At 43.0% G+C, this 15,892-nt stretch overlaps 1 protein-coding gene across 7 annotated transcripts in view; it reads left to right on the top strand.

Moving 5' to 3' along the window:
* The window catches only part of LOC126188203 (endoribonuclease Dicer-like), a 425,024-nt gene that overhangs the window by 86,187 nt on the left and 322,945 nt on the right, over window positions 1-15,892 (top strand). For all 7 annotated transcript variants that reach the window (XM_049929751.1, XM_049929747.1, XM_049929748.1 and 4 more), the window contains one exon: window positions 3,810-3,987. In XM_049929751.1, coding sequence (XP_049785708.1) covers window positions 3,810-3,987 — 178 coding nt within the window. The remainder of the gene's footprint in view (window positions 1-3,809; window positions 3,988-15,892) is intronic.

The raw sequence follows: 15,892 nt of genomic DNA, 5'->3' as shown, positions 1-15,892 counted from the left end.
CCTTTGTCCCTGTTAATATTATTACTTGATAATCTAATTTCAATGGATTCTTTAAGAACACATTCCCATTAGCGAAAAGCAGGAGCTATCAATTGTGTCGTGTCATACATCATCCTGAGTCCTTCGTTAAGGCAGTGTTCGGCTGGACCAACCGAGTGTGCCGATGATGTTCCACACACTGATCCTGAATAGTTTGAATAGTTTGACCAATATACTTCTTTCCACAGTGACACGGAATTTCATAAACGCCGGGCTTCCTCAAGCTCAAATCATCTTTTAACTGTGCCAAGATGGTCTCTAGTCTCTGCCACCAGCGTGAAAACTCTTTTAATATCGTGATTGCTTAATATTCTTGAAATTTTAGATGATATACTTCCCACAAAGGGTAAACAAGCAACAGCTTCAGAAGTATCCTATATTGGCTTGTGTGACGGACCAAACTGAAGAGCACGGCATATTTGTTGTCCCATATATCCATTCTGTTTTAAAAACAATCTTCAAATGATCAAGTTCTTCTTTCAAATCTTCCTCGTCAGAAATTGCATAAGCTCTTCTCTCCAGAGTCCACAAAACTCCACTATATTGGTGTGGTGTATGAATTTCAAGAATTTTAAGAAAATAAGATATTAAAAGTGTTTTCACACCAGTGGCAGAGACTAGAGCCCTTCTTGGCTCAGTTAAAAGATGATTTGAGCTTGAGGAAGCCCGGGGTTTATGAAATTCCGTGCCACTGTGGAAAGAAGTATATTGGTGAAACTATTCGAACTATTCAGGACCGGTGTGTGGAACATCATCGACACACTCGGTTGTTCAGCCTGAGAAGTTGGCAGTGGTGGAATACTGCCTTAACGAAGGACACAGAATGATGTGTAACAAGACACAATTGATAGCTCCTGCTTCTCGCTATTGGGAATGTGTTCTTCAAGAATCCATTGAAATTAGATTATCAAGTAATAATATTAACAGGGACAAAGGCTTTTTTCTAAGTAATATATGGAATCTGATTTTGCCCGACATTAAACAACGGTCTTCTTTTTGATCAGTGGATTCTCCCAATTAGTGCTGTTGCGATTTATCATTTCTCCTGTCTTCTCCCACCAGCATGCTGCTTGTCTACTTGCTGCCAGGAGGTGCTGCCCATCATCTCGCACACATGCGGTGCTCTGTCCGTGGTGTAAAAAGGCTTCTGTCGTCGTGGCTGGAATTCAGTTTCTGGCGAGGCAGTGCACGAGCGTTAACTCACCTGAAGATGGCGGCCAGCTGGTCCGCCGAAATATTGTGTCTGAACGACGACATGATCCAACTGCAAACCCGTGAAGAGTATTTGGATTGAGAGTAAAATGAAGACAGGCAAAAGTAACAAGAAGTAGCAAAAATGAGAACAGTGAGAAACTTAACATCAGAATTGATGATCCTGAAGTAGATGAATTTGAGAAATTCTTCTACCTTGGCAGCAAAATAACCAATGATGGATGGAGCAACGAGGACATCAAAAGCAGACTAGAACTGGCAAAAAGGATGTTCTTGACCAAGAGAAATCTACTAGTACCAATCACAGACCGTAATTTGAGGAAGGAATTTCTGTGAATGTTCCTTTGTAGCTCAGCATTGTATGGTAGTGAAACATGAACTGTGAGAAAACCAGAATAGAAAAGAATCAAAGTATGTGGTTTTACAGACTGATGTAGAGAATTAGGTGGACTGATAAGGTAAGGAATGAGAAGGGGCTGTACAGAATTGGAGAGGAAAGGAATATGTGGAAAACACTGACTAGGGGTTGGGACAGAACGATAGGACATATGTTAAGACATCAGGGAATGACTTCCATGGTACTAGAGGGATCTGTAGAGGGCAAAAGCTGTAAAGAAAGACAGAGATTGGAATACAACCAGCAAATAATTGAAGATATAGGTTGCCAGTGCTACTCTGAGATATTCGGGCTCATTCATAGTGGTACTGACAAAATGTCCTCCCACACACCAACTGTGAAAGGAATTGGAAGGAGGAAAATAAAGGCTGGTACACCACAGAATACAGATGTACTTGTAATGCATTGAAAAATATAGGGAATGGTCATGTCCAAGAGAGGATGTCAAATGGTAGATGAAGAGGATTTATTTATCCTTCCTCTGACATGGTGATGTGCCTTTTTGTTACTCTTAGCATTTGATTAATCTGTTCCTGCCCTGTAATTATTCATCTTGTGTTCTCTGGGGCACATTGTTCCTCCACTTCTTACCTATTGTGCTGGTGCAGTGTTTATGGCACTGGCCACACTTTTGGGAGGACAATGATTCAAAACTTCTCAAGCCATCCAGATTTAGTTTTTCTGTGGTTACCTTCAGTTGATTAAGAGGAATGCCAAGATGATTGCTTTGGAAAAATACTTGGGGAAATTTTTCATCGTCCTATTGAAGCTTGTGCACAGTATCTATCAAATTTGTATTCAACGTCATTGAACCCTAAATTACATGTATTGTCCTCCCTCCTTGCATTAGTGTGTGATCTTCTCTAGGAAACTTTTTATTAAGTGGGATAGCAAGATTTTGCAAGGCGAGTAATACATTACTGGAATTTGCCCCAGTGACAAAGTGGGTATCAAACTACCAAATGAATCCTTGATCATTTTTGGAACTATTTCCTGCTTCTGCTTCTTCCATCTCTGACAATGTCATGTTGAAGTGAAAAATGTTAGGTTACATTATGACTCAGACCTCATGTTAACCTGTAGATTCCCCTATAACTGGCCAGGCAAGTCAGCTGAAAAGTGGAACAAGGCAAGGTCTTCTCATTTGCAGTAAAACCATGTCTATGGCATTCAGACCAACCTTTCAGTTGAAGTTAACCTTTACGATTTAAAGGATTATTAGATTTTATAAGTTAAGCAATACAGTGCTTGCAATGCCTGAAAAAGTTTTAAAATAATTTTTGTTAGAGGAATAGACATGCATAAAGTGTTGATTTTTCCTGTGATTCACAGTTTCTCTTTAGACATTATGAGTATCCAGAAAATTCGTTCTTAATGCTAGAAACTTACTTTTCACAAAACTCATTCTCATTTCACTACAGCCAAGATATATAATAAAAGAAAGAAAGAAGGCTCCTAGAGGAGGTTACCCACCAAATTTTTATCTTTCTAGATGCATCCTTAATTGCTGGAGATGGACAGCAACAGTGCGAGCTCACTTTACATAGTGTGGGAAACTGTAATACGGTAAATGAACAGCCTACCTGTGTCTCAAATAACTTCAGAGTTTTTGTTCATGATGGTATTTGAATTTCCAGGTTGTCGTGAATGGTTATGCATCATCTTTTTCTTCGGTCTCTCTTTGACTTCATGTTTACATTCCCAAAGATCTCACTTGCATTACATCTGTGTTTGTCTCTGGGATGTGGCTTTCAGGAAGATACATGTGGCATGCTGTTATTCTGATGCTGCCAACACCCATGGACAAATGTCATTCCATTTTAATTTATTTTGTCAGTTCGGATTATGTGGGTGTACATCTTAAGAAGATACCCATGCGTGGGAAGTAGGCACATTACTTCATTTTTATTCCTCTTTTGTGTGTTTAATATTGTTCGTTTTTTGAGGTTCTTGTACAGGAATTCTGATGGTGAAAGCTTGACTTTCAAAACATGTAAATTCCAGTGTTTTTTACATGTAAATAGGTGTTTGAGCTAACATTTTAACATTGATTTTATTCATGAAGACTGGATTCAGTTTACCTTCAGACCACTGTGATATAAGAATTTATTATCCCTAATGAATTAATAAATGTACTAAAATGAGTTCCATATTATTTCAGGAAGTACGGTCGTGGAAAGAAGCTGGCAGTATTTGTTGTAAACCAAGTAGCCTTGGCCCAGCAGCAGACAGATTATGTTTCTCGTCACACAGAAATGAATGTGGGCTGTTACATAGGTATAATGAATGTGGATTTTTGGGATAAAGCTAAGTGGAATGAAGAATTCCAGAAGAATCAGGTTTGTATATATATATTTTTTTTAATACATTCGAGAATGTGGTTCATGGTGTGGGTTCCTGTAGTCATGTCCCAGTTCATGAACCACGGGCAACGTATGAGTGGCCAAGTAAGTGGTCCCGACAGGCGGGATACCAGTTACTTTGGAATACGGCTGGGCATCTCGGACATATTCTGAGTCGTGGTCACCATTGTGCTCATACGGCAAAGACTATCAAATCCACCGGTTAGTCCCTCAGCCGTTAGGGGTAAAACCCAACGGGACGCGGGGCAAGTAAGGCTAGCAACCTGCTTCCCCGGTACTTTAAATATGATGCTGGCAACAATCAGAGCAAAATGCCTCGGACCTTTGGAGGTGACGGAGTCCCACCTCTAACTGACAAACCAGGGACTCCTAAGATACGACTTGGCAAACAAATGGTAATGAGATGGGGAGCTATTAATATCAATGGGGGCTACTCTGGGAAGAAGGTAGAGCTGGCAGAGGCTGCAAGTAAGATGGGGCTGGACGTTTTAGCTGTTAGTGACATTCGGGTAAGGGGTGAGAAAGAAGAGGAAGTGGGAGAATACAAGGTCTACCTGTCAGGAGTCAAAGCAGGAATAGCACAATGGGGTGTAGGGCTTTACATCAGGAAAGAAATGGAACCCAGCGTAGTTGCAATAAGGTATGTAAACGAACGGCTGATGTGGATAGATTTGACAGTGTCTAGCAAGAAAATTAGGATTGTGTCAGTATATTCGCATTGTGAAGGGACAGATCAAGATAAGATGGATAGTTTTCATGAGGCACTCAGTGATGTAGTTGTTAGAGTAAAGGACAAGGACAGTGTTCTGCTCATGGGTGATTTTAACGCCAGGATTGGAAATCGAACAGAAGGGTATGAAAAGGTTATGGGTAAATTTGGAGAGTATATGGAGGCCAACAGGAACGGGAAACAACTCTTGGATTTCTGTGCCAGTATGGGCTTAGTAATCACAAACTCCTTTTTTAAACATAAGAACATTCAGTGGTATACTTGGGAAGGCAGGGGAACCAGATCTGTCATTGACTATATAATAACAGATCAGGAATTCAGGAAGACTGTGAGGGACACACGTGTATTCAGGGGATTCTTTGATGACACTGATCATTATTTAATCTGCAGTGAAATTGGGATTGTGAGGCCGAAAGTGCAGGAGGCCAGGTCCATATGTAGGAGGATAAGAGTGGAGAAACTTCAGGATAAGGAAATCAGGCACAAGTACATAACAGCGATCTCAGAAAGGTACCAGTTAGTTGAATGTAGTCAATTACAGTCATTGGAAAAGGAATGGACAAGGTACAGGGACACAGTACTAGAAGTGGCTAAAGAATGTCTTGGAACAGTAGTGTGTAAAAGTAGGATGAAGCAAACAGCTTGGTGGAATGATACAGTCAAGGCAGCCTGTAAAAGGAAAAAGAAGGCATATCAAAAATGGCTACATACCAGAACCCAGGTAGACAGAGAAAGTTATGTTGAAGAAAGAAACAAAGCCAAACGGATAATTACAGCATCCAAGAAGAAATCGTGGGAAGACTTTGGAAACAGGTTGGAGACTATGGGTCAAGCTGCTGGAAAACCATTCTGGAGTGTAATTAGCAGTCTTCGAAAGGGAGGTAAGAAGGAAATGACAAGCATTTTGGACAGGTCAGGAAAACTGCTGGTGAATCCTGTGGATGCCTTGGGCAGATGGAGGGAATATTTTGAAGAGTTGCTCAATGTAGGTGAAAATACGATCAGTAATGTTTCAGATTTCGAGGTAGAATGGGATAGGAATGATGATGGAAATAGGATCACATTTGAGGAAGTGGAAAAAATGGTCAATAGATTGCAGTGCAATAAAGCGGCTGGGGTGGATGAAATTAAGTCAGAACTCATCAAATACAGTGGAATGTCAGATCTTAAATGGCTACACAGGATAATTGGAATGGCTTGGGAGTCGGAACAGGTTCCATCAGACTGGACAAAAGCAGTAATCACACCAATCTTTAAACATGGAAACAGAAAAGATTGTAACAACTACAGAGGTATCTCTTTAATCAGTGTTGTGGGTAAAATCTTCTCAGGTATTGTTGAAAGGAAAGTGCGAGTATTAGTTGAGGACCAATTGGAGGAAAATCAGTGTGGGTTTAGGCCTCTTAGAGGTTGTCAGGACCAGATCTTTAGCTTATGGCAAATAATGGAGAAGTGTTATGAGTTGAACAGGGAATTGTATCTATGCTTTATAGATCTAGTAAAGGCATATGACCGGGTTCCTAGGAGGAAGTTATTGTCTGTTCCACATGATTATGGAATAGGAGGCAAACTTTTGCAAGCAATTAAAGGTCTTTACATGGATAGTCAGGCAGCAGTTAGAGTTGATGGTAAATTGAGTTCATGGTTCAGAGTAGTTTCAGGGGTAAGACAAGGCTGCAACCTGTCTCCACTGTTGTTCATATTATTTATGGATCATATGTTGAAAACGATAGACTGGCTGGGTGAGATTAAGATATGTGGACACAAAATAAGCAGTCTTGCATATGCGGATGACTTAGTTGTGATGGCAGATTCGATTGAAAGTTTGCAAAGTAATATTTCAGAGGTAGATCAGAAATGTAAGGACTATGGTATGAAGATTAGCATCTCCAAAACGAAAGTAATGTCAGTGGGAAAGAAATATAAACGGATTGAGTGCCAAATAGGAGGAACAAAGTTAGAACAGGTGGACGGTTTCAAGTACTTAGGATGCATATTCTCACAGGATGGCAACATAGTGAAAGAACTGGAAGCGAGGTGTAGCAAAGCTAATGCAGTGAGCGCTCAGCTACGATCTACTCTCTTCTGCAAGAAGGAAGTCAGTACCAAGACTAAGTTATCTGTGCACCGTTCAATCTTTCGACCAACTTTGTTGTATGGGAGCGAAAGCTGGGTGGATTCAGGTTACCTTATCAACAAGGTTGAGGTTACGGATATGAAAGTAGCTAGGATGATTACAGGTACTAGTAGATGGGAACAATGGCAGGAGGGTGTCCACAATGAGGAAATCAAAGAAAAACTGGGAATGAACTCTATAGATGTAGCAGTCAGGGCGAACAGGCTTAGATGGTGGGGTCATGTTACACGCATGGGAGAAGCAAGGTTACCCAAGAGACTCATGGATTCAGCAGTAGAGGGTAGGAGGAGTCGGGGCAGACCGAGGAGAAGGTACCTGGATTCGGTTAAGAATGATTTTGAAGTAATAGGTTTAACATCAGAAGAGGCACCAATGTTAGCACTGAATAGGGGATCATGGAGGAACTGTATAAGGGGGGCTATGCTCCAGACTGAACGCTGAAAGGCATAATCAGTCTTAAATGATGATGATGATGATGATGATGATGATGATGATGATCATTCGAGAATGAATTTTTGGTCTGCAGTGGAGTGTGAGCTGATTTGAAGTTTACTGGGACTGGGACTAGGACTCAGACACTGGACCTTTGCCTTTTGTGGGCAAGGGCTCTACTGATTGGGCTATTCAAGCAAAACTCATGACCCACCCTCACAGCTTTACTTTCGTCATTACCTCATGTCGTAACTGCTAAACTGCTGCTGAATGAAAATTCAGTCTGGAAACAATCCCCCAGGTTGTTGCTAAACTATATCTCTACAGTATCTGTTCTTTGCAGAGTGGCTCATGCTGTCAGATATGCAGGAGAACTTCGTGAAGTTTGGAAGGTAGGAGATGAGTATCTGGCAGAAATAAAGCTATGAGGGCTGGTCGTAAGTCATGCTTTGGTAGCTTTGTCAGTAGAGCACTCTCTTCAAAAGGTGAGGGTCCCAGACTCTAGTCCTGGTTATGCACACTGTTTTAATATATGGAACCAGCAAACAAGTAAAATGACAATTTGTATTTGATTTTTATGAGTGTCTGTACATTATCTGTTGTTAACCTGCAGGTGGGTGGTTGGTTCCTACAGTTTTTGTATGAAAATTATGTTTATGAAATAAAGGGTGATTATAATTAAAGTTCCAGTTTCAAAACACTATTAGAAAAAAGAACCACTGCTCTGAATAGTATAAAATTTGAGTAGAATATTATTGAAAAAGGGGGGGGGGATATTATGGAAATTGAAATATATTGAACAAAAATTTTACCACTAGATTGCACTGTAAGTGGCAGACTGTGTAAAATAGGTTGGAGGGTACACAACTGTTTCACAGTTTGTGTCTGAGATGATCGACTTGACTGTCTCAATGCAGGATTGTGCACTGCTGGTAAAACTTTTTTACAAGAATGGTGATCGTGTGCCAGTAGCTCTGTAGAAGTTCTGCATACTCAAGGGTATGAAAAAGGGCATTAGTCTGGTGTCTGCCAAGAATCTGGAAAAAATGATTACGAAGTTCGTAAAAGAGAGATTTTTTTTTGAAGTGCAATGTCACAGGGGGATGAAAAAAATTGACCTTATGTCAGTGGAAGGTGTAACCACAGAATTGCAGGAGTCGAATGGTGGGGTGCAAACATGCAGTGCACAGGGATTTGCTTGTGCCTTGGACATGCCTGTGAGTGCAATGTAGAAAATTCTAAAAACATCCTGCATTGCAATCTGTACATAGTTACCCATGTTCAGGAATTGCGTCATGCTGATGTGCCAGTAATACAAATGTTTGCTCTAGAATTTTTTCCCACATGGAAGTGGACTGTGAATGGCCATGGAATATTCTGTGGACATACGAAGCTGATTTTCACGTCCAAGGACATGCCAATACACAGAATTACAGAACATAGGCAATGGAAAATCTGCTCACACATCAGTTGGTATCGGTACTACTTCATTCTACAAAGGTAACTCTGTAGTGCTGGTTGACAGCCCCATTTATTTTTAGGGCTGTATTTTTCCGAGGATGGCACTGCCAATCCTGTTACTTGTACTGTCATTGGTAAATGCTATGAGTCTTTTCACACAATCATTTAACCTTTCAGTGGCCTATATGTCTGGGTAGGATCATTTTTATGCAAGATGGTGCTCTTCTGCTCTTTGCACAGACAGTGAAGCAGCTGCTGAAGAGAAATTTTGGAAATGATAGAATTATAAACTGTCATTTCCCTACAGCTTAGCTGTCCAAGTCACCTGACGTTAATTCATGTGACTTCTGGCTGTTGAGTTATCTGAAAGATGCTGTGTTCAGTGCTCAAATTACAAATATAGCTAAACTGAAGGCACTCATTGTACAACACATTCTGAAAGAGACTCTTGAAACACTCTGATCTGTTATGGAACATTCTGTTTCTTGATTTCAGCTTGCGGCAGAAGACAGTGAACAGCATACTGAACATGTCTTGCGCCAGTTTCAAGACAATTAAAAATTGATGTCATTGTTGTTTTTTATGCTGGTTTTGCCCTCACGACTATTAAAAACCAATTTTTCCTATCTGATGTACGACATTGTTGTCGTGGTGGATGGGCTTACCTAACTAACAGTGCCAGTTGTGTTAAGTGACAAACTTGTACAGTCATGCACATTGTGCAGTGTATATAAAAACAAAGATGCTGTAACTTACCAAACAAAAGTGTTGGTTTGTTGATAGAGACAATAAAAAACACACAAACACACACACAAATTTCAAGCTTTCACAACCCAAGGTTGCTTCATCAGGAAAGAGGGAAGGAGAGGGAAAGATGAAAGGATGTGGGTTTTAAGGGAGAGGGTGAGGAGTCATTCCAATCCCAGGAGCGCCGCAAGACTTACCTTAGGGGGAAAAAAGGACAGGTATACACTCTCTTGCTCGCTCGTGTGCGCGCACGCACACACAGATCCATCCGCACATATACAGACACAGGCAGACATATGTAAATGCAAAGATGTTGGGCAGAGATGTCAGTCGAGGCGGAAGTACAGAGGCAAAGATGATGTTGAATGACAGGTTAGGTATGAGCGGCGGCAACTTGAAATTAGCGGAGGTTGAGGCCTGGTGGGTAACGGGAAGAGATAATATATTGATGGGCAAGTTCTCATCTCCGGAGTTCTGATAGGTTGGTGTCAGTGGGAAGTATCCAGATAACCCGGATGGTGTAACACTGTGCCAAGATGTGCAGGCTGTGCACCAAGGCATGTTTAGCCACAGGGTGGTCCTCATTACCAACAAACACTGTCTGCCTGTGTCCGTTCATGCGAATAGACAGTTTGTTGCCCCGCACGTCTGCACGCCTTGCTGCGATGGAGCACTTCCTTTCACGCCGATCACCTGCTACCCTACCTAAAACCTCTTTCCTCATTACCTTAGCTGGCTTCATCCTAACCCACAACTTCTTCACTTTTGAAGGCCAGACATACCAACAATTAAAGGGAACAGCCATGGGTACCAGGATGGCCCCCTTGTACCCCAACCTATTTATGGGTCACTTAGAGGAAGCCTTTTTGGTTACCCAAGCCTGTCATAAGTGGGGCACTTTTGGGGTTCTTCTGTGGGAGGTTCTGGGTTTGAGGGGATGAGGAAGTGGCTCTAGCTATTTGTTTCTGTACCAGGTCGGGATGGTAGTTGCGGGATGCGAAAGCTGTTTCCAGGTTATTCTTGTAATGGTTCAGGGATTCAGGACTGGAGCAGATTCGTTTGCCACAAAGACCTAAGCTGTAGGGAAGCGACTGTTTGATATAGAATGGGTGGCAGCTGTCAAAACGGGGGTACTGTTGCTTGTTGGTGGGTTTGATGTGGATGGATGTGTGAAGCTGGCCATTGAACAGATGGAGGTCAACGTTGAGGAAAGTGGCATGGGATTTAGAGTAGGACCAGGTGTATCTGATGGAACCAAAGGAGTTGAGGTTGGAGAGGAAATTCTGGAGTTCTTCTTCACTGTGAGTCCAGATCATGAAGATGTCGTCAATAAATCTGTACCAAACTTTGTGTTGGCGGGCCTGGGTAACCAAGAAGGCTTCCTCTAAGCGACCCATAAATAGGTTGGCGTACGAGGGGCCATCCTGGTACCCATGGCTATTCCTTTTAATTGTTGGTATGTCTAGCCTTCAAAAGTGAAGAAGTTGTGGGCTAAGGTGATGAGGAAAGAGGTTTTAGGTAGGGTAGCAGGTGATCGGTGTGAAAGGAAGTGCTCCATCGCAGCAAGGCCCTGGACGTGCGGGGCAACAAACTGACCATTCGCATGAACGGACACAGGCAGACAGTGTTTGTTGGTAATGAGGATCACCCTGTGGCTAAACATGCCTTGGTGCACGGCCAGCACATATTGGCACAGTGTTACACCGTCCGGGTTATCTGGATACTTCCCACTGACACCAACCTATCAGAACTCCGGAGATGGGAACTTGCCCTTCAGTATATTCTCTCTTCCCATTACCCACCAGGCCTCAGCCTGTGCTAATTTCAAGTTGCCGCCGCTCTTACCTCACCTGTCATTCAACAACATCTTTGCCTCTGTTCTTCCGCCTCGACTGACATCTCTGCCCAACCTCTTTGCATTTACATATGTCTGCCTGTATATAGAAGGAAACATTCCACGAAGGAAAAATATACTTAAAAACAAAGATGATGTGACTTACCAAATGAAAGTGCTGGCAGGTCGACAGACACACAAACGAACACAAACATACACACAAAATTCAAGCTTTCGCAACAAACTGTTGCCTCATCAGGAAAGACGGAAGGAGAGGGAAAGACGAAAGGATGTGGGTTTTAAGGGAGAGGGTAAGGAGTCATTCCAGTCCCGGGAGCGGAAAGACTTACCTTAGGGGGAAAAAAGGACGGGTATACACTCGCGCGCACACACACACATATCCATCCACACATATACAGACACAAGCAGACATATTTAAAGACAAAGAGTTTGGGCAGAGATGTCAGTCGAGGCAGAAGTGAAGAGGCAAAGATGTTGTTGAATGACAGGTGAGGTATGAGTGGCGGCAACTTGAAATTAGCGGAGATTGAGGCCTGGTGGATAACGGGAAGAGAGGATATATTGAAGAGCAAGTTCCCATCTCCGGAGTTCGGATGGGTTGGTGTTAGTAGGAAGTATCCAGATAACCCGGACGGTGTAACACTGCGCCAAGATGTGCTGGTCGTGCACCAAGGCATGTTTAGCCACAGGGTGATCCTCATTACCAACAAACACTGTCTGCCTGTGTCCATTCATGCGAATGGACAGTTTGTTGCTGGTCATTCCCACATAGAATGCATCACAGTGTAGGCAGGTCAGTTGGTAGATCACGTGGGTGCTTTCACACGTGGCTCTGCCTTTGATTGTGTACACCTTCCGGGTTACAGGACTGGAGTAGGTGGTGGTGGGAGGGTGCATGGGACAGGTTTTACACCGGGGGCGGTTACAAGGGTAGGAGCCAGAGGGTAGGGAAGGTGGTTTGGGGATTTCATAGGGATGAACTAAGAGGTTACGAAGGTTAGGTGGACGGCGGAAAGACACTCTTGGTGGAGTGGGGAGGATTTCATGAAGGATGGATCTCATTTCAGGGCAGGATTTGAGGAAGTCGTATCCCTGCTGGAGAGCCACATTCAGAATCTGATCCAGTCCCGGAAAGTATCCTGTAACAAGTGGGGCACTTTTGTGGTTCTTCTGTGGGAGGTTCTGGGTTTGAGAGGATGAGGAAGTGGCTCTGGTTATTTGCTTCTGTACCAGGTCGGGAGGGTAGTTGCGGGATGCGAAAGCTGTTGTCAGGTTGTTGGTGTAATGCTTCAGGGATTCTGGACTGGAGCAGATTCGTTTGCCACGAAGACCTAGGCTGTAGGGAAGGGACCGTTTGATGTGGAATGGGTGGCAGCTGTCGTAATGGAGGTACAGTTGCTTGTTGGGGGGTTTGATGTGGACGGACTTGTGAAGCTGGCCATTGGACAGGTGAAGGTCAACATCAAGGAAAGTGGCATGGGATTTGGAGTAGGACCAGGTGAATCTGATGGAACCAAAGGAGTTGAGGTTGGAGAGGAAATTCTGGAGTGCTTCTTCACTGTGAGTCCAGATCGTGAAGATGTCATCAATAAATCTGTACCAAACTTTGGGTTGGCAGGCCTGGGTAACCAAGAAGGCTTCCTCTAAGCGACCCATGAATAGGTTGGTGTACGAGGGGGCCATCCTGGTACCCATGGGTGTTCCCTTTAATTGTTGGTATGTCTGGTTTTCAAAAGTGAAGAAGTTGTGGGTCAGGATGAAGCTGGCTAAGGTAATGAGGAAAGAGGTTTTAGGTAGGGTGGCAGGTGATCGGCGTGAAAGGAAGTGCTCCATCGCAGCGAGGCCCTGGACGTGCGGGATATTTGTGTATAAGGAAGTGGCATCAATGGTTACAAGGATGGGTTCTGGGGGTAACGGATTGGGTCGGGTAAGGATTCAAAGTGAAGAAGCACTCCAGAATTTCCTCTCCAACCTCAACTCCTTTGGTTCCATCAGATTCACCTGGTCCTACTCCAAATCCCATGCCACTTTCCTTGATGTTGACCTTCACCTGTCCAATGGCCAGCTTCACACGTCCGTCCACATCAAACCCACCAACAAGCAACAGTACCTTCATTACGACAGCTGCCACCCATTCCACATCAAACGGTCCCTTCCCTACAGCCTAGGTCTTCGTGGCAAACGAATCTGCTCCAGTCCGGAATCCCTGAAGCATTACACCAACAACCTGACAACAGCTTTCGCATCCCGCAACTACCCTCCCGACCTGGCACAGAAGCAAATAACCAGAGCCACTTCCTCATCCTCTCAAACCCAGAACCTCCCACAGAAGAACCACAAAAGTGCCCCACTTGTGACAGGATACTTTCCGGGACTGGATCAGATTCTGAATGTGGCTCTCCAGCAGGGATACGACTTCCTCAAATCCTGCCCTGAAATGAGATCCATCCTTCATGAAATCCTCCCCACTCCACCAAGAGTGTCTTTCCGCCGTCCACCTAACCTTCGTAACCTCTTAGTTCATCCCTATGAAATCCCCAAACCACCTTCCCTACCCTCTGGCTCCTACCCTTGTAACCGCCCCCGGTGTAAAACCTGTCCCATGCACCCTCCCACCACCACCTACTCCAGTCCTGTAACCCGGAAGGTGTACACAATCAAAGGCAGAGCCACGTGTGAAAGCACCCACGTGATCTACCAACTGACCTGCCTACACTGTGATGCATTCTATGTGGGAATGACCAGCAACAAACTGTCCATTCGCATGAATGGACACAGGCAGACAGTGTTTGTTGGTAATGAGGATCACCCTGTGGCTAAACATACCTTGGTGCACGACCAGCACATCTTGGCGCAGTGTTACACCGTCCGGGTTATCTGGATACTTCCTACTAACACCAACCTATCCGAACTCCGGAGATGGGAACTTGCTCTTCAATATATCCTCTCTTCCCGTTATCCACCAGGCCTCAATCTCCGCTAATTTCAAGTTGCCGCCACTCATACCTCACCTGTCATTCAACAACATCTTTGCCTCTTCACTTCTGCCTCGACTGACATCTCTGCCCAAACTCTTTGTCTTTAAATATGTCTGCTTGTGTCTGTATATGTGTGGATGGATATGTGTGTGTGTGCGCGCGAGTGTATACCCGTCCTTTTTTCCCCCTAAGGTAAGTCTTTCCGCTCCCGGGACTGGAATGACTCCTTACCCTCTCCCTTAAAACCCACATCCTTTCGTCTTTCCCTCTCCTTCCGTCTTTCCTGATGAGGCAACAGTTTGTTGCGAAAGCTTGAATTTTGTGTGTATGTTTGTGTTCGTTTGTGTGTCTGTCGACCTGCCAGCACTTTCATTTGGTAAGTCACATCATCTTTGTTTTTAAGTGTATATATATATATATATATATATATATATATATATATATATATATATATATATATATATATATATATATAAAAAAAAATAGAGGGAAACATTCGACATGGGAAAAATATATCTAAAAAGAAAGATGATGAGACTTACCAAACAAAAGCGCTGGCAGGTCGATAGACACACAAACATAGACACAAAATTCTAGCTGCTTGTGTCTGTGTATATGCGGATGGATATGTGTGTGTGTGTGCGCGAGTGTATACCTGTCCTTTTTTCCCCCTAAGGTAAGTCTTTCCGCTCCCGGGATTGGAATGACTCCTTACCCTCTCCCTTAAAACCCACATCCTTTCATCTTTCCCTCTTTCCTGATGAAGGAAACTTGGGTTACGAAAGCTTGAAATTTGTGTGTGTGTTTGTGTTTTTTATTGTCTCTATCAACAAACCAACGCTTTTGTTTGGTAAGTTACAGCATCTTTGTTTTTATATATTTTTTCCCACGTGGAATGTTTCCCTCTATTATATTCATAACATTGTGCAGTATGTTTGATTTAAAGTGCAGCTCACATCTTAGGCATCCTATTGCATGCATGTGTCATTTGTAGCCTAACCCATTTACATTAGGACACTTACAGTACTGTCTAGTGGGAAAATATTTGTCAACCCCCCATGTAATGTTTCCACTTTTTTGATAATATTCTGTTCAAAATTGATTTCATTCTGAGCAATTGTTCTTCTTTTACAATGTTTTGAAACTGGAACTTTAGTTAAAATCACCCTGTGTAGTAGAACTATGCTGTTACTTAAAAAATTGAACTGTAGATCCAGCCATAATCAGAACTAAGTGGTTGTGTGATTATTTACAATGACATTCCAACCAAAAGCAGTTTGTGTTGTCACCTCAAAGTACAAGCATTGAAAATGATCATGGAAAAGTCTTCGCACACGTTTGTGTTGACATGCTCTTAATGTCATTTAAAGTTATTGTTGATGAGAAGGAGAAATAAGTGACAGTGCTGGTGTAATTTAAAATGTGAAATTTGATTATGATGATTGTGTGCAAATTATAGTAGGAGGGACATGATGATAAGCAAAGGGGAATTGAAGTATGAATTAAAATGAGGAAGCCGAGGAAAATTGTTCAGTCCATGG

Source organism: Schistocerca cancellata, chromosome 5 (genome assembly GCF_023864275.1).
Source record: "Schistocerca cancellata isolate TAMUIC-IGC-003103 chromosome 5, iqSchCanc2.1, whole genome shotgun sequence".
In the NCBI taxonomy this organism is placed as follows: Eukaryota; Metazoa; Arthropoda; class Insecta; order Orthoptera; family Acrididae; genus Schistocerca; species Schistocerca cancellata.
This window is presented reverse-complemented; position numbering and strand designations above follow the sequence as displayed.